Source organism: Phlebotomus papatasi, chromosome 1 (genome assembly GCF_024763615.1).
Source record: "Phlebotomus papatasi isolate M1 chromosome 1, Ppap_2.1, whole genome shotgun sequence".
NCBI classification, from domain to species: domain Eukaryota; kingdom Metazoa; phylum Arthropoda; class Insecta; order Diptera; family Psychodidae; genus Phlebotomus; species Phlebotomus papatasi.
In genome coordinates this window covers 31,975,368-31,995,818 of record NC_077222.1, presented here as the reverse complement: position 1 = coordinate 31,995,818, position 20,451 = coordinate 31,975,368, and the positions used below count along the sequence as shown (strand labels likewise).

The window sequence follows — 20,451 nt, the reverse complement described above, 5'->3', positions numbered from 1 at the left end:
CGTATTTTGATTTTTGATTAGTACCTGATTGATCGTATACGACAAAATTATTTATCTAAAAGCATTAGATTTTTTTGATATGCATGAGTGCCTAATATCAAAAATAAAAAAGTTAAGATTTACAATTTAGACTTATATTCTATTGACATTTGTAATAATTTTTACTTGGTTCTTGTGTATATTTATTTTTGTTACTAATTTTTAGCAATAATTTTTATTTATAAAAGATTTTTAAAATGCAGACATTTTTATTTAATAAAGTTCCATTAGACCATGAAATACTCATAAATGTGAGCTATCCGTAGGGGGAGGCGGGGCTATTTTAAGCTTTGGGGCTACATTGAAATACGATTTCTCCGTATATTTCTAAAGGAAGTTGGGCCCTACAATTATTTTATTTAGTTCCGTAAATGTTTTTAATGATAAATTGCATACATTAAACCCCAGTTTCCTCTAAAAATACACGAAAATACCGTAGGGTAAGTGTGCCAAATTTTGGCATAGTTGCATGCAAGCGCCAAACTTGCAAGTCTCAAGTTTGAAATGTAATATCTTTAATAGAAATTGTTTTTTTATTGCTTCTTTTTGAGGAGTGTTGCTTAGAACCTTGTAGAGAGTTTATCGTCTTTATTTACTCCAAAATCATTCTTAATATATTTTAAAATGAATAAAAATGTAGACATAGCTTTGGTGCCAGCTCTTTGCTGGTTTTAGAACACAGCGAAGCCTGGGGAAAACAGTCGATACAAGAACCAAGACAAAGAAAAGTCGATAATGCAGAAGAAATTTAGAACAGTAAAGTACTAAAAAACATGTTAATTTTTCATTGGAATAGCATCATTATACAGGGCAAGGTTTCTGAGAATTTTTATATTATTTTATAGAATTCCGATCTGAAATCTTAAGAAATATTTTCTGAATTTACAAAAAATCGTCTATTTTAAATATTTAAAAATAAATAAATGGGATGAAAATTGCTACGATAGCCTAGAAAGAAATGAGGCTGGGCTTTAGTCATCTGTTTACTGAAACGCTATTACGATACGCTGATACGTATTCCCCCATCTTTTCAGCTAGATTGACGTGATTTCAATAACAATAAACCTTTTAATGAAAATATTTTATGCCGGGAGTAAACAAATTCTCAAATAGAATCACTTTTTGGATTGTCTTTCAGTTAATTCCAACATTTCATCCGTCAGAGGTTTCTTTTCTATTCCATTTGGGATTCCTTCTGTTTCTCTCTTTTCTGTATTTATTTTGTCATAAGAACAAAATATTAAAAAAAGAATAGAAATGATTCCTAAATGAGACAGTGATAGTGTCTCATCTCACTTGAGATGCATTTGGTGCAAAGAGGGGAATTTTTATCGTCATTTGAAAAGCAGAAGCCGCCAAATGCGGCATCTTTTCTTCTTACAGAAATTGATATCACTGAATTTGTTTTTCAGTCAACAAGCAAATTAATAATCCACTGTGTCCAGCCAAATGCGAAATTTCTTCGAAGTAGATAGAAATTTTAATCAATTTTCCATAAAATTATTCCACTTGAGATAATCAAAACAAAGATTGAGTCATCATCAAAAGAAATCAAAGAAACAGAAAGAAGGTCGTAAGATTAGAAAATTTTTAATCATAAATTAACCCTTTGTGGTTTAGGCTCGTCCAAATGATTGATTGTGCCGAAGCATAGCTGTGAAATATCCAATGGAAGAGACCAATTCTTCCAAGAAAGCCGCTCTTCCTCGGTGCATCAATTTAACAACCACTTCCTGTATTGAAATTTATTTATATAGTTCCTATTGAACATTTCAAATGAACTCCGCAAATATAACTTTACGATGCTACGATATCAAGAGTGTTAAGTTCCTCCACATTTCTCCCTCTGATTTCACCTCGTCAAGAAAAGTCGTGAATCAATCAACTTCTTCAGTAAGATTTACACTATGTTGTGGTAATTATGATTGGAGCACGTGCACCCCAAGACAATCGCTGTAGAAGGGAACCAAAAAAAAAACCGCTGGATGTCAATCACCGAGGAATAATCATTTCCGGCATAAGAACTGATCAACCGCCCATTTTTGGGCGACTGTTTGAGGCCTTTCACGACTTTTTTCCGTGGCCTGTCCTCATGTTCTGAGCAATATTTAATTATTTTAGACACACTCGGCTTTTCTTTTTAAAAATAGAATTTAAAAAAAAACTGTTCAACGAACTTCCACTTCCTTGTGCATTCTTTCCACGATTAGATTTGCCCAAGAGGATGGAAATTCTATGTCCACTGGAGAAGAATTCCTCTTGGTAATTTATCAAAATCTTAAGATCTATTTTTCGTGCGATGCATCAGCCTCTTATACGTTTATTTTTTTTATGAAACGGAAAATTAAGTGATAAATTCTTATGAAAATCATCCAGAGAACAATATGTTAAAATGGATGCAGAGAGTCAAAAGATGCGCTAAGATGAAACAGAGGAAGAAAATGAAGAAATAACCCAACAGACGGGAATTATAAGACAGGAAGCCACTAGTTGACTCTATTATCTCTTTAAATTTATTATTAAATAATAATGTGGAAGTTTCGCCTGGTTATGCACTTTGGACGCAACATACTTTTTCGCTCCAGCTCTTCATCAATTTAGGAACAAAACACAACAAGTATTCATATTAATTCACAACAATTTATGCTAAAGGGATAAACTTTTATAAATAAGGGAGAATGAGGCATTTAGATATCATTATCTGTTTTCTTTGGCTTTTTTTAAGGATTAATATTTATTTTAATGCAATATTTGATCCTGGCTTGACGATTAAGCTTCCATAGTAATAAGGGATTAGGAGAGAAATCCACGACATGTTGAGTTACTATAACTTCTTAACGTTTGGTCCCTTATTAAAAGAGCAACACTAACCCTTCCTCTGCTCTAATTACTGGAAAGACACTCTTTTTGTTCTTTTAACAGAGTCATAAAATGAAAAAAAAACAAGGTATTTTGCATAGAGCAAAAGTACTTGAGGGACATTGAAGTAAATATTTATGTTAATTGTAAAAAAAAAACACTTGCCTATATGAATAAATTATTTAAACACAAAAAAATAGTAAAACCTTATGGAACTATACGTAGTACGTATTTTTAAAGCCGATTCTTTGGTAAATTCATAAAAAAAGGAATAAGTTTGAATCGATCTTTGGAAATTGCAAGGGAACAACTTACGTGATTTTTTGAAGTAAAACTATTTATTTCTTTTTTTATTGTTAAAATGCTATTATAAACATCGAAACTTTTTCCTTCGTGTTTGTACCATTAAAAATTCATTTCCTCCTTCCCAAAAAATCGTACATTTTGGAACATTTTTATTCCGATGAAATTTATTCTTTTCGGGTAAAATAATTGATAATTAAGGATTTTTTAAAGTTAAGGTTAATTGTTGTGAAAATTCTTCATGTATGAACATTTAAGAATATTAACAAATACAAAATATTTCCTAAGAAATCATTTCGTAATCCCAAAGTTGTCCCCAAACGTCGGTATGTCTTTTTTCGGACAGAGGTAGTGTTTTTTTCCTACATGTAGGACATGTAAAGTCCTATATGTTACTTTTGTATTCTGGGAATGAACCAATAAACTTATTGTTATTATCAAATAAGCAAAAAAGTGTGACATTTTGAAAAATATTTTTAACAAGGCTTTTTAGAGACTTAACAAGACAATAAAAAATTCATTATATAACCGTATATAAAAATCTCAAAATCGTGAAAAATCGAATTGGGCCCCTGTAATTTCTAAAGAGCTAAGTGTTGGTTATTTCATGAATGAGCTCATGAAATGAATATTGCCAGCAGGTTCCTCAATTTTAGTTAAACTCCCAATTAAAGAGTTAAATATAGATTATTTATGAGATTTAGTAGTTGAACGAAAGTACGCAGACAATTTTGGATTACCTCTAGATGTTGGCATTTCAAATTTTAGCATTAAAACCGGAAAAAATCATGAAAGCCTTATATTAACTTAAATACACGGTATTTGTGCCAAATTTTGAACACGTTGCATATAAGCTCCAAAGCCCTAAGAGTAAAATGTAAAATCTTTAATACAAATTGATATTTTTCGTTATTTCTTTTTTAGGAATGTTGTTTGTATTATTTAAATGTAGTTTATTATCTTTTACATCTCTATTAAAATTATTCTTAAAGCATTTAAAATTAGAAAGAAATATAGACATTTCTTTATGTACTATTTCGGGCACAAAGTCTCTTGAAATCCCTTGCCCTTCCAGAACTCTTTTAAAGATTTTTATACAAGATCTTGTTCTACAACCTGTTGAAATAAAAAAAAAACTTTATGGAATTTTATAGAAAAAAAAGAAGTGTCCGATATTGCAAACTGTCTCAAATGTGGCTTATATCGCCTATATATTGCTTTGTATTTACAGTAAATTTTCATTTAGGTTGAAGAATCATGTTGATAAATTAAAAATCCTATCTTTTTAAATTTCATTATGGATGGTAAAATTTTTATTTTAGTTATTAAATAAATTATTTTTGTGGAAAGTATATTTGACAATTTTTATGAATTAAAAGTCAATAATTGACCAAATCTGCTTTTTACTTACCAAATATACTGAAATACTGAACAAAATATTATATTCTAAACTTGATTTAGGGGGAAGTAGGGCACTTTTGAAATTGGGTTTTTTTTCCTATGTTTAAGTAGAACTGTTCTATATCATAATGTAATTTTGCTTCTCAATCAGTATGTGTAGCTAAATTATATCACGATAAGGCTCAATTTTATTTAAAAATATGTGAAAAATCTCAATTTCAAAAGTGCTCTACTTTCCCCTACAGTTAAAAATTCTTTTGTAAAACTAAAACGTAAGGAATAGTAAATAGTTAAAATATTCTAAACTTCATAATGTAAAACCAATTAAATGTGATCAGAATATTCAACACCAATCACTCATTGGTTTAAAAAAAAAATTGAAAGAATGAGGTTAAAAATTATGGGATTAAATTAATAAGTTTAAGAAAACAGCCCTATTAAACAGCCCACTAATCTCTAAACCTTTTCTTTTAAATTTATTTAGTGGCTGTATCAAAACAAGTGGGATTCGCGGGGTTGGTTTAATTCAATTAACAATTTATTAATTTGGTCAATTTAAGTCGCTATTTTTGTTCCAATTTCAAGACAGAATTAGGTCACATGTTCCCACTCTAATTCAATCCATAAAGCATGTTTCACACGAAACTTAGCAAAATATGTGTCACTATGGTAAATTGTAAATTACCAATTTCCCACAAAAACTAACCATAGTTCCTGTTTAACAATTCGTGAAATTAGTGTTGAAAAAAAACGACTTTCTTATCGGTATCAATAAATTTTTTGGGAGAGAATTTTTCGGTTCATTGAAAACCATGATAGAAACCAAAAGTCTTTGACTGTTTTTTTGTGGTTATTGTCTCGAGCCCATAAGATTCAAATGAGAGGAAGACATGAAATTTGCTCCATGGCCTTTTTTTCCCTCATGCAATATTTTAATATTTCCAGAATTATTTACATCTCACATGTGGCTTTTCTGTCGTTCCATTATCGGGCCCACTTCCCTTCCATACACTCCCTCATGTCATATCTCTTGTACGAGCAGATTTTGCGCGCGCGGTTTATATTAATGTTCCTCTTTCTGCATATGTACTTCCCTTGTGGAGAAAACGAAATGGCTATTGTTGAAAATTACTGCAAACGGGTGGATGACTGCAAATTTCAGAAGAAGCTTCTTAGTTTAGTTGCGACTGTTTCGGAGTCTTGAGTATAGTTCCCAGATGAGTTCTTTTGTGTAACCAAAACTTCCGAAGAAGTGCAAACATTTCCTATTCATAAGTGAAAAAAAATCACCCTCAAGTGCTTCAAAATTTACCCCCTATAGTAAGAAAATTTAATTTACAGTGAAAATACCCATGTTCAAATTTGTATAATATTGCAATATTTTATATTTGTCACGGAGATTGATGAACATATCAAGGCCAATTCACGCCTTGTCCCAGACATTTGTATTTATTTGGAGACACATTTTGCTTATGCCACGAACAGAAGCATAAACAATCGAGCGATAAAGCGAGGCATTATTACTCATTCTGCCTTACAAACTATGATCGTAATAGTGTTTTAAATTTCGCTGCGAGACACCATAAACTGCCAGATAAAATTTCAGATGATTTATTTTGAAAACAAAATTATCAATTAATGATCTTGCATTGTATTTAAATCTGAGAAAGAATCTCACCAGAAAATTTGTGGGAAAAGCATTTTTCTTCTAGTTCTTAAATAAAATTAATGACATTGATTTACAAAATATATTTATTGACCGTAAAATGTAAGAATAACTATATGTTAATTTGCAAGATTTGCAAGATCATTTGAAAGACTTTTTTATAATAACCGAATTTAGGGTTGAAAGTTTCACCATCAAATAGTTTTGAAGGCAGTATTTCTTGTCATATTTTTTTTCTTTTTGAGATCTTAATGTTTTAGGAATTTCTTATACCCAGGAATAGGGTAAGATGGGGTAATTTGGAATCATGTCTAATTTGGAACTTTGAGATCACTTAACAGTTTTATATGGCAAAAGGAAAAAACAACTAGGAATCTTGAATAAAGTCTTGTACTTCTCCGTGGTTTTCTTTTTCTCATTGACCACCTAAAACAATGAGGAAAGCTCAAAATTCCAAAATAGACATGATTCTGAATTACCTCATCTTACTCTAGGCTTTATTAAAATTTTTACATAAAGCCGGAGTATGGTCGAAGGAACACCTCTTCGACAGATATCCCCTATTGACACTTTCGTCAAAATGTTGAAATTTATTTAATGTAGGGTAACTGTACCAAATTTCGGCCAGCTTGAAATTTCGGACACTTCCAAAAAATTTCGCTTCGACGAACGAGATGATTTGAAAGGCTTCTGAAAAATTCCGGAAGGGCAAGGAACTATGAGTATCAAAGTGGCCGAAATATTACTCAAATCTATGTCTATATTTATATTCTTTTTATATATAATTTTGTGAAGTTTGGAGGCAAACAAAAATACCGATGTTGACAATGTAAAAACTAATGCATTTTCTAATAGGTCCATAATGGAAGCTAATAAAGAAATTTATATATTTATATTCTTTTTAAAATGTCTTGAGAATTAATTTAGAAAAAACAAATACGATAAATTGTCAGGAAAATTCCAAGCATCACTATTGAATGAATTTTATGGGGTGACAATTGACAATCTTAAGACTTTTAGTTGCAGTACTTGACCCACTTCTTGAGTACATTTCACAGCACATGACAATGACGAAAATTTTAATCAATTCAGATTTTTTTCAAAAATCTCTAAATTCTCAACTCAGAATTGGTTACAGATAGTGTATCAAATTTTGACACAGTAGAATGCAAACGCCAAAGTTTTAAATTTGAAATGTGATATTTTTAATACAAATTGTTTTTTTGTTACTTCTTTTTAAGGGGTGTTAATGGGAACTAATAAAACTAATTAATACATTTTAAAATGAATAAAAATATAAACATAGCTTTGGGTAATATTTCGGCTATCTTGATTGCCATAGTTCCTTGTTCTTCCGCAATTCTACCAAATTCTTTTTCACATCATCTCGTTCACCTTTTTTGCATTTATAATCTCTAGAGTTTCAAAATGAATTTTTTTTTTGAAATTTGAGGAACGAAAGAAGTGGCCGAAGTTGGAAGTTGACCGAAATTGCAAGCTGGCCGAAATTACAAGCTGACCGAAATTTGGTACAGTTCTCTGCAGACAAAAGTAAAATAAAAATTTCCCATGAAATCTGAACTCGTAATAATCTCAAATATTTATAAATATTAGAAAGATTTTGAGAAGCGGGATCGATAAAAAATAATGAAGGGATTATAGAGCCAAACAAAATTATGTAAAACCCAATTTTTAGAATTTAGATCCTTAATTTGTTTACCCGGATCTCAATTTGAAATAAATATCACTTTTTTAAATATCATTTTATTTCGAGTATGAGTTGAACCTTAATTTTCAAAAGCTATAAAATCCATCACCAACTGCTTTATAAATTACTGTTCTTCTTCTCAATATTTCTGCAAATAATTAGTCATTTCTTTCAAATGAGTTGGGAAGTGTTTATACATCACTGAGATGGCATTTTATGGTTACAGGCTCTAAATGCAGCACTAGTGGAAGAAATATGGATGACATACTGATTGTTACAACGCGCCAGAGTGAATCAGCAATCCTATGGGCCAATCATCTCAAGACGCGCTTTGACAAAATCACCAAAGAACGAGGACGCATCCCATTCAAGTGAGTTGAAGGTTTTTATTCGGCGACTGTCTCCCAGCAATAAATCACTCATATTTAACCCTTCTATATTTTCCACCCAGTTTTCTCCATGTCAAGATAGAGGATGGAAATCTGTCAACGGACATCGTTAGCAGATGCTTATCGACAAAGCTACAAATTGTCATAATTTGCCCATCACTCTTGGCACTGCCACACTCCCAATTAATGGCACAGCTGTCAGCAATTCTGAGGCCTGAGAAAGTTCTGGGACTCCTGCTGGAGATCGACGAGAAGCGTGTCCTCGATATTCATCAACAGGCTCTGCCCAACTTTAAGCAATGGAAGAGATGTGTTGTTAGAAATGACGACCAGTCCTTTGTGGGAAAGGTCTTAGGGATAGCAACAGATATATTGGGGGCAGCCCTTCGGGACCAACCACTAAGCAACTCGATCTCTTCCGTAATCCCTCAATCATGCCACGATGCCTTCACTGTTCTTCCTAAGAAGCTAAGAGTGTCGCAAAATAAGGTAGTCGCTCTCCTAACTGAACCCTTAAAACGAGAGGATACCGTTATCGTTAAGATTGAGAAAAGTGAGGAAATACTCGAAGTATCGGGCATTAAGAGACGTAATCCCTACACTTTGCAATTCAATGTTCCCGAATCATGCATGGAAGTGTCCATGATGATAAAGATTCACATCGAAAAGAATGGACTGGATCTTGGTAGTCGAGAAATAAAATGTGAAAGTCGTTTAAGAGAATTAGAGCAGATCCTAAAAGGACAGGAGTCTCCTATTGAATTTGTCTGTCAATCCCTTGGAATCTCTACAGCTGATCGAGAACGCCTAGATTTGAATCTTGTCCAAGCGTTCCAGAAAAATATTCCGCCCAATTTCCATCTTCTATCCGGGGAGCACAGTGGTGGCTTTTTGGTTAACCGAGAAAACAGTCCAGAAGAGTATCCAACCCTGCTTCATTTTGCAGCAAAATGGGGTCTTGAAAAACTCTCCATGCAACTTTTAGACTGTCCTGGTAAGATTACTAGACAAATGACAATACATTTATCCGTTTTTGAACTCCTTTCTTAATCTTTAGGGGGTGATGTGGCAACATCTATTCGGAATGTTAACGGAAAGACTCCTTTGGATCTAGCTGAACTCAAGAAACACACCAAACTTGTTGAGATTCTAAAGAATTTCACTCAAATGCACGAGTTTACAACGATGTATCACTACTTCAAGGGTATTACTGACTCTACAACTAATAAGGTTATCGTTGATCTTAAGAGTGAAATTAAAGGATCAAGGTCTACATCAACAACGCATCAAAAGACAGAAACTCCCACCAAAGTGCCTGAATATATGGAAATGACGGGTAGTAGTAGTTCAAGCGATCATGGTTCCTACGGCCCTGTAAATGCAGTAACGAATCTAAACTACATCAACGTAGAAACCAAGTCAAACAGTGGTGAAGATGTTTGTGATGGAATTTCTGGAATGAGGGTAACTGATGATGAAGTCTTGACCAATGAGCTGAGGATCAACGAACCTGCGTACTATGAGTCTAAGGATTCCAATAAAACAGACGACTTTAGTCAGGAGTGTTCAAACTTGCTAGAAAGTGTTGTCGTTGATTGTCCAGATGCTGTCTCAGACTACCTAATTCATCCTTCAAATCGCCCAGTTACCCTATTGCAGAAGGAGTTCCCGAACTACTTGACCCACCCTTCGAACAGACCCGTTGAAGCAAGCTATGTTAACGACGCGATTTCTTCGCCTAATGCAAAGACACCTTCAAGCGCTTCAAGCCCTTATGATTCTCACATGAGGTTCACATTCAAACGTCGCGATGATGGAACAAGAAGTGGGACCCTAAAGCGGCAAGGTAGTGACACGTCTAAGGTCAGCGTTGATGAGGAACTTCTAGAGATTATCAATGATTTCAAGAACAACGTGTTTACCATAAATGAAGTTGAGCAGTTGGTATCTGCTTGGAGGAATCGCAATGACGTACAACAGAGTTACAAGGACAAGCAACAACAATTAAAGGAGATGCGAGACGAGTACGAAAGACTTCAAAGTCGTATGAAGGAGACTATGAAGAGTCCTACTCCTTTTGAACGATTCAAGCGTTTGTTCACACGAAGCAAGAGTCAAGACAAGAGAGAAAGGGAAGCTTCGGGAGGATCTACCACTCAAAGGCCTATAAGTAGTCTTAGCCTCCAGAGCGTTTCTAGTTCTTCTTCATCAGGACGCATGAGTACGGGTAGTGTTTGCAGTGGAACGAGCCTTGGAGATAGTGGGACACATTCAGATCATGAAGATCGTCGTCAAATGTACAACTGCCGCGTGGGCGTTCCTGGCAGTCTTATGGAGAACTATTCTGTACCACCTGCACCTAGGGTTGTTTCCCAACCACCTGATCATCACTACGTTATCTTCCCGTCAAATCTACCTGTCTATGGTTCGCCTTCCGCAGGTAAGGATGAAATGCGCAAATGTAGACAGTTCATTTATTTCTTTGCCTTTACAGCATCACCATCCGATGCTTCGAAATCTTTTAATCACGACTATTTGAACTTCAACGGACTAAATACCATTGAAGAGGCCAAAGAGACAGACTTTCCTGTCACAGTTCAACCTATAAAGATCCAAAGGAGTGATACACTGTACAGCAAGAGCCAAAAAGGTTCTAACGATCTATGCACATCATTCAGAGCTACAACACCACCAGCAACCAATGGAGAGCCATCACAAGATTCTCCGGCAAATGCCAAAGAAACTCCAGACGGGGACGTTACCCCGGAAATCAATCTGTCAGAAATTGATCTCCAGACCCAAACCACCATCCGCAACTTCAACAGAACCATCAAAGAATGCAACGAAGATCTCCATCGTGAAACATGCGCCAAAGTCCAAGAACATCATCAAAATCACGATTACATTAATATCCAACTTAACTCCTAATTTCCATCTGCAGAAGTGCCATTGGAGTTTAAATAACAATTTTCTAGTATTTATTTTGCAAGCATTTCTATTGACAAATACACATACGATAGATTTTCTATTTTATGGTTAGATTCGTGTCTTTTCATACTCCAAATATTTGTACTATTTTCTAATGATTGAGAAATAAATGTTGTATTAAAAGATGCTGAAATTTATTATTTCATGCCCATTTAATTTGATTTTGGGAACTGAGGGGTAGACAACTAATACGTCAGTGAGCATTATATGAATTGATCATCAGCCGTGGAGTATTATGTGAATCTTGAATTGCTGAACAGGAAGAGATGGTCGAACAACCTTGCATCAAAATAATTATTAACAATATATCGTAATATGGTACTTTACCAGAATTGCATTAAAATTTATAAAGAATACAAATGGCTATAAACATTTTATTGGCTTTTGTCACACGATCGTTGAAAGTTTTGAAGGTACCATCATAATTCTATCGTAGATTTAAAATAGTAGGGGAGACTGGGGCAAAAAGTCACAAATCGAAAATTTTAAAATTCAATATCTTCCAAGATAAATAAGATAGCGGCTTAAAATTTTTTCCATAGATAGCCTCTATAGGTCTTCTTCAATGTCGTAAGTTTGTTAGAATTTGAACACGGAATTTAGAAAATAAAAAATATCGAAATTTTTAGCCCTATTTTTGAAATATTTTCCGTGCAGAAGATATCAATTATTTGCCACTTATATTAAATATAATGCACTAGTTGGTGAATATTTCCCAAATTATCTGAATATTCTTTGAATACGAATCCACTATCTATTTTGGGATTTTACAAAGATTCTTTTCTCCAGAAATCCTTTTATTAAAAACGACCATTTGGGGTAAAAAGTAACAAAAGCTATGGAGCAAAAAGTAACAAAACCGAAACAATTTATGATGTCTCACTGTGAAAAGAAACGTCAATGCTATGTGTCGCCGCTTGTTGTTTGCATAGGTCAAACGATTTGCAGTCTTTTGTGAGTTTTTCGTAAAATAGCTCAAAATGCGCTTTTCTCCCTCAGATAGAGAAAACGGTGTTTTACAAAGGTGTAGAAGAATAAATTTCCTATGAAAATATTCAATCTAGGTATTTTACTTAAATTTACGGAATCCCGTAATAAAGCGAATCAAAATGTGATAGTATCTTATGCCTGATACTATTTGCCCCAGCATTTTTGATAATATTTCCTTACAAAATAGAAGAAAATGACTTTCACAGAGTTGTAGAGCGGTAAATTTCCTATAAAACTGTGCTAATTAGAAATTTTGGAGGCGCTCGGGAAGCTTGTAAAAAAATAAAATATCCGTTTTGTGACTTTTTGCCCCAGTCTCCCCTACTGCTTACTGAAATTTTCCGATAAATAAGAAATGGAAGCTGTTTAATTTCAGAAAATTAAACCTTTCAAATGTTACCTAAAAATGTAGATTTTTTATTTAATTAAAAAAAGCATATTCTTCAACATATTTTGATTAAATATTTTTAAAAAGTACTAATAAAAATAATAAATTTTTAATTAATTTTTATTTGATTGTTACATGAAATTGAAAGGGTTTCTTTAGTTGGACAATTGTACTTACCCTTACAGATTTGCCTTTCAAAATTTTCATTTGTTAACCCTCTGGTATAAGATTTCTTTTTATCTTTATCGACATTTTTCCACTAAATTACCATTTGAAATTTCTTTGTCGCCTCTAAAAACCACACAAAATTAGCCCTGTAAATGTTCGTAATTTATTTGATCAATATCTTAAGTGTGAGAAATTCAAGGTGGTCTTTTTTCAACCACTTGAGTATATCAGAGAGACATGTAAAAGATTTCCTAATATGTGAAACACGTGAAATATCCAATGGTATCCGATGCATGAAAAGCCCATCGAAATTCAATCAAAGAGTTGCCTCCGAACAAAAAAGAGCCATAAAATTGTTCTCTGTGCCTCATTCACCTCTGTGGGAACTTTTATGAATGAAATGCATCGCGAAGAGTGGGGAAAGATTGGATAGTAAATGTTGTGAATGAATCGTAAAGTTTACACTGCAAAAAATAGAGGAAGCACTATATGGGCTTTTATGTGGTCAAAGAAATATTGGCGGACTTTTTGTCAAATTTCCTGGAGAAATTTATTTCCAAATTATTCGCTAATTTAAATAGTTGAACCACATAAATTTTACGAATTTTACTATGAGAAACTTTAAGAGATATGACGATGAATATTTAATTTAAGAAAAGTCCATGAATAATGAGTTAGGGGACGCGTTTATATTTTCGGATTTATTTTAAAATTCAAAATATGCACAAAACAAGAGAATTTAATCCAAAATGAATATTAAATTTATACATTCCACGGCCATTGCCTCATCCTAATTTTAGATTTTATTTTACTGCTCGAACTCAAAGAGAAGGCAGTTATATAATCGTCTCTTTTTTCAACTTGTCACTGTTCTGGAGCTTAAACGGTAAGAGATATCGACTTCCAGTCTTCGATGACCCCCAATAAAAAACAATATCTCTCGACGTTTTTTCCCCTCCCCACCCCCCTATATCCCACCAAAAACCATGTTTTTTTGGTTTTTATTAAAGTTGTCCCAAGCTTTTTAAATGATTTTCGGATATGTTTTAGAGGTGGTTCAGGCGAACGTTTCACCCTAACATACTTACGACCGGAAAATTCGCCATTTTGAATTATTGAAGGTCAAAAGTCAACCACTTTGGAAGGCCCATTTTTCAACAGATTTAGTTAAATTTGGATTTTTTGGAAAGGTATTGAAATTCTAAACCCGGCTGTAGGAGAAAGTGCCTATGCATGATACGATCCAAGCTTAATAACTATTTTTTCCTATGTTAATCAATAGTTATGACTCACAAAAATATATTTCAATAGCTGATGCTAAGCCTCACATTTCCTTAAAAAATTAGGATCCTAGCTCTTTTTTCCGAGTTTCAGGAAGCAAAAATCAAAAATAGGTCCAAAACTGTAATTTCGATACATGATATTTCATAAGTATTTTTTAATTAATGTCGCTGTTCACGAAAACTACTATCATAGGCAGATAGAGGGTTCATCAGTACTAATATTTATGTAAAAATATTTTTACTTGGGGACATAGTTTTTGTGGGTGTTGGCAAATTCATAAATTCTACCTGTGCCCAACCTATATTTTAAGATGGGTCCATGAATGATAATTTTAATGTGTCAACTCTATAATTAGATGTGATTCTTTCATAATTACACCTATTGTAATCCTCCAATTTTATCGACAATCGACATAACCTTCAACCCTGTTGCCTGAATTTTAAGGCTACAGAGTGACATTTTCATGGACTCAAGTGAAAAAATGGTTTTCGCTAGCGCCCTAATGTCATAAAAACACGGCTTAGAAAAATTACATAAAAGTGATTTTAAAACTAATAACCAGTCGTACAAACGATTTAAGCAGATAGAGTTCCGTCTAAATATTAATGTGCAATTTTTTGTATATGGTGAAATTTTTGCAGTGAAAATGGGCCTCCGAATTGTCAAACCAATTATTATACAGGAAGGCTCCGGACCCAACTTGTATAAAAATCGCTACTGAATTTCCATTTTCTTCTTAAAGAAAATCTGAGGGTTTCCAGGAACTATTCTAGGTGGCATTATGAACCTAATAAGTGAGACAGTTTTTTTTGTCATAGTGGCAGAATCTCTTCGGTTTGTGTCTTAATCAGAAAATAATCGCAAACCTTGGACATCATTTTACACTATCAAGAATATTTCATAAATAATTTGGTTTCTCTGAATACGAATCCGCTATCCATTTTAGCATTTTCCAAAGATTGTTTTCTCCATAAATCATTTTATTAAAAATTACCACTTGAGTTAAAAAGTAATAAGGGACATGGGGCAGAAAGTAACAAAAACCGAAGCAATTTCTGATATCTCACGGCGAAAAGAAACTTCAGTGCCATATGTCGTCTCTTGTTGTTGACAGTGATGGCGATGCAGATCCGAAAAAATTAAATAACACGCACAGTGCAATGTATACTCTGGAGTATAAAAATTATGTCGACTTTACTGAATCTAAGATATTTATTTTAAAAAGAAAACAAAACACTTCTTTTTATTACTTTTTTGAGGTTTGGTTTATATTCTACACTTAAGTGACATTTACTCGGCAACTTTTCGGCAGATTTTGTCAAATTCATCACGCTCAATTCGCCATTTTCGCCCCTTCAGAATGGTTAAATAGAATTTTCTTGGCAAAAATAGTTATTGAAAAATTAATTTGAATAACGCTTTTCTCGTTTAGATAGAGAAAATTCTGTTATACAAAGATGTTGACTGTAGAGGAATAAATTTCCTATGAAAATATATCATCTAGGTATTTTTTAAATTCTCGGGAGCCCGTAGTAAAGCGAATCAAAATGTGTAATTTTACCCCATGCCTGATACTATTTGCCCCAGCATTTTTGAGAATGTCACAAAATTACCTTTTAAAAAACAGCTCGATAAATGTATTTCCTTACAAAATAAAATAAAATGACTTTCACAAAGTTTAGAGTGGTAAATTTCCTATAAAACTGCGCTAATTAGAAATTCCTGGAGGGCTCGGGTAGGTTGTAAACAAATAAAATATCCATTTTGTGACTTTTTGCCCCAGCCTCCCCTAAAAAATATTTCCTAGAATTACAAATAGTTTTCTTTTAGATATCCGATAAAAAATTGGGTTTGTTGTACATAACGACCTGCTATTTAATATCCTTTTATCCATATTTTGCAAATATTTTGTGTCATTTAAATCTGCTGACATCTTTAATTATCTCAATAACAAAATATTTTGTCAAATTTACGTGCAATACAAGAGCAACATTTTCATATGGTCACACTGTTCTCCACTCGGGTCATTTGGCAACAAGGCTGGGATAAGACATTATTCTAAATACAGTAGAGTTCTTCAAATTTGAACATTTAGGGGGTATAGACAAGGGTATAGATAACATTTCTCACTCCTCAAATTCGAACAATATTTTCAAAAACGTAACGGAAGTCATGTTAAATTCACTTTTCCTAAATTGGAGAAAATAACTTTAGAGAATTATATCAATTGAATTTATTGTTAAATAGGTGGAATTTGTTGAGGAAATTAATAAAATACGACAATATTGAGGAAACACCAGAGAAAAATAGTACTAATTCAAACTCCATGCAAAATTTCTTTCACATAACCTCATATGTTATATTTTGAATGCAACCGTCGTTCAAATTTGAGGAACTCGACTGTACTTCTATTCCTCCTCAGGTGAGAACCAGAACAGAAGGTAAATGACGTATACGACATAAAATGATAAACGCTCTTATTTAAAAAAAATGATAAATCATATCTAGAAAATAAATTTTAAAACTTTAGAACAATTTTAGAATTTATTCAAAAAAATATTCTCATGGAGATCCAGGAATTCCGACTGTTTGGGATCCTGAAAGGTACCCTTATGAGCGAATCTCAGAAAACAAATTGTAGATTTGAGAAAATTAAAAAAAGATTTTAAATAGAAAAACACGAATATCTTTTATTCCAGCCACTGATGATCATTTAAAATGTTGTAGTAATTCTCAGATAGGCTAGTATAAAATGTAGGCGTAGATATCATTAGACATGAATCATTCAATCTACATCTTTTGATCCCAAGGTTTCATGGAAAGGGTCTCTGAAAATCCAAAGTCGCTATCTCTTACCGTTTGATCTCTAGATTTTGCAATTCCTGAAAAGATCTAGAGCCGAGTGAAAGGACATATATAAGCAGACAGTTTTAATCCGGGAAGAGTGTTGGTCTCAGATTATTTATTAGTGTATAAATGTAATCACCGATATCTCTAAGAGTCTGAAGAGATTAATGAGGTGATCTGATTAATTAATCCGTGAGAGAGTCCATTAAAAATGTGTCGAAAATTAATTTGCTATTTGTAAGAAGTGGCAGGGTTTGGTGTTTTGGGACAAAAAGAGGGAGAACATAGTCTGGTGGGTATGTTTTCAGTGGCAGAGAGCACCTCTCTGGAGTCTCCATGGTTGACTTGCTGACACACCAAAGAAGCACTTTCATGCTTCCCAACACTTGTTAATCCACCAAACATGCCAGGTGAGTTAGTTGCTTTTGAAGTCTGCTCATAGTCGGACGTTCATTTTCCCGCGAGGTGTTTCAAATCCATGAAAAACAATCCTCTATCGCTGTGATATATATATAGCGGTGTGTTGGTCCATCAGGGACAAAAACGAGAGTTGATAGAGACAAAGAGTAAATGTGCAAAATAGTTAAAAATTCATTTCATCAAACAGTGAATTGTTCAGTTGACTGACCAGTCTATAGTGTTTCAGAATGAAATTCTAAATTACCTTTCTATTCAGTGCTGCAATAAAAAAAAAATCAGACCACCAGTGAATGGATACAATTCTATTTCTACCGAAAAGTGTATACACAATAAAATTTGTGAATAATTCCGTACTAAAAAAAAATATCATCACGACACGAGACGTATTGACTATAACTTTTAGTTTCAAAAGGAATATGAAAGAGATTTTCAAGTGAAATTTACCCATGCAACCAACAATTATTGCAAGTATCAACGTACTTCTTGCTATTTACATAAATTTTACGATCACTTGTATCTTAGGTTTATAACTTTTCACCCCTCCCTCAATAATAATTATTCGTAGGAGTCATAAATAGACAAATGATAAATAATAATCGCAATGTTGTTGAAATGGAGGAAAAAGTAATCACTTCATTGCAGAAAATCACTCCCAACAATAGCTATTATTCTTTCTCTCTCACTTTGGCCACAAAAAGTTCATGCGTTTTTTTTATGTTACCTGAAAAACTCAATGGAAATAATTCAATATTTATATGAAAAGCAAACGCCTCTTTTTGCAACAATTTCAACTTAGCTTTTCCCGCTAAAAAATCTCAATTGATGACTTTTCTCGAGAATGTACTTTCATTTACTTACAAAACACATGAGATGAGATGAGTAATTCAGTGATAGGGCAAAGGTTTGTAACTCTGCGGTGTGCTTGTAGGGCTTCAATTTGTGGTTTAATGAAATTGGCTTCAAATCAAAAACGAGAGTGTTTTGGATCTTCTAGATTGATCAAAATTGGTATGAAGAATTTACTTACATAAGTAATTTAATTGTAGCCGAACATTGTATTGACCATAGCACTGTATAAGACTGTAAGATATTTTCTAAATTTATAGTTAAACTGAAAAGTTAATCATTTCGAATTTTTAAAAGCTCTTTATAGATTTTAGAAATTTCAGTAAAGGGAAATAATGAAATATTCTGTGAACAGAAAGCAGTCTTACTGACCAAAATGATATTACTGATTTAAATCTTGTGATCTAATACGGGATTCAAACTAGAGGCTTACACGGGCTTCAGACCTAAGGCTTATAGCCAAATAGCTTAGCTTCTCTAATATCTTATTAGTCAAGATTTTTTGGAAAATTTTGACTTAGGATTGGATTATTAAGGGCAAATGACCTATTATATTTTGAAAAATTAAGAAAATTGGTTATTGTTTTAGGTTTTGAGACCCTCGAGAACATGAAGTTCCCGTACAGTTCTTGAAATCTAGTTGAAAAATGATCTAGTTTTTTTCACTTAGTCTTTACTTGAACCATTTTGATTTTCTTAGGGAACAAACTTAAAATCCAAAGATTTTTTTTTTATAAACTTTGGTTAATTTTGTAATTTTATCAAAAATTTTAACTAAATTCTTTTATTTCATTTAATTTTTAATTATTTTTTTCAATAAAAGTAAGAAATTACTCATTTGAAACTAAAAAATAAATTAAATTAAATGAAAAGAACCTAACGAAATGATGAAATTACAATGTTTTAAATTGAAAAACACATTTGTTTTACTTCAAGTTTTAATTAGTCAAAAATAAAATTTAAAACTGAATAATTTTCCTTGATTTTAAAATAATTACATGTCAGTTACATATTTTTCTCATTATGGTATAACATATAACTAACGATTCAAAATTCCAACATTTATTTTAAGAAGATCGGAAGAACTTTACTTTTGAATCAGCAAAAAATAAATGAAAATTTTTATGCCAAACGTCCAATAACTTTTGTTTGTAAACATATTTTCAAAATTTCCTATGAGGGTGAGTGAATTGACTAGATCTATATTTCATTCCCTCTCATAGGGCATTTTGAAAATATGTTTAAAAACAACAATTATTATGCGTGGGACATTATGGCCAGCGTACAATAACTTTTGTTTAGTAAACGTGTTTTTGACATTTCAGGGAGAGTGAATGAAATCTAAATCTAGTAATCTTGCTCACTCTCATGTGAAATTTATTTATTTATTTTATTTATTTATTTATTTCTTTATTTTTATTTCTTTATTTATTTATTTATGTGACCAACGCGCAATAACTTTTGTTTGTAGACATGTTGTCAGAATTGCATATGAGAGTGAGCAAGATAACTATATCTAAATTTCATTCGCTCTCACTGAAACGTTAGAAAAATCTTTACAAAACATGTTTTCGAAACTGTCTATGAGAGTGAGCGAAATGACTAAATATAGATCTCACTCACTCTTACTGTTGTTAGAGTTAAAAAAAAACATTTTAACAAAATAAAGATTATTGTGCGTTGAGCATTATTCTAAGTGCACAATAACTTTTATTTTGTAAAAAATTTGTTGACATTTCAATGAGAGTGAATGATAATTTTGAAAACATGTTTACAAACGAAAGTTATTCTGCGATGGGCATTATCCATTGACTTCCTGAAATTTAATTATTTTACATTATTTTTTTACTATTATCCATTATCTTAATTTCCATCTTAAGAGACCTAAATGATTTCTTGTTGATAAAATGATATTTCTAAATAAAATCAAATTGTGTATCACATACTGAAATTTGCAACGTCTGAACGTCTTTCTCCGCGAGAGGGCACTGTTATTTCCCGCAAGTGGCGCTGTACGCTATTTCCAATTTAATTCTTAATTTAGTTTAATTCTTTAGTTCAATATTAGGTGAGATTCTTAACAATCTCACCTACTATAATCCTAACAAAATTTCATGTCCTCCGATCGCGCTCAAACTTGGCCAAAATGTGTTTC

The 20,451-nt window shown here is 32.7% G+C and overlaps 1 protein-coding gene across 4 annotated transcripts in view; it reads left to right on the top strand.

Moving 5' to 3' along the window:
- LOC129798835 (phosphoinositide 3-kinase adapter protein 1) overlaps positions 1-11,478 on the top strand; it is a 39,215-nt gene extending 27,737 nt beyond the window's left edge. For all 4 annotated transcript variants that reach the window (XM_055842226.1, XM_055842228.1, XM_055842227.1 and 1 more), the window contains 4 exons: positions 8,203-8,347; positions 8,428-9,359; positions 9,423-10,805; positions 10,860-11,478. In XM_055842226.1, the coding sequence (XP_055698201.1) occupies positions 8,203-8,347; positions 8,428-9,359; positions 9,423-10,805; positions 10,860-11,293 (2,894 nt within the window). In that variant the 3' untranslated portion in view covers positions 11,294-11,478. The remainder of the gene's footprint in view (positions 1-8,202; positions 8,348-8,427; positions 9,360-9,422; positions 10,806-10,859) is intronic.
- Positions 11,479-20,451: the final 8,973 nt, after the last annotated feature.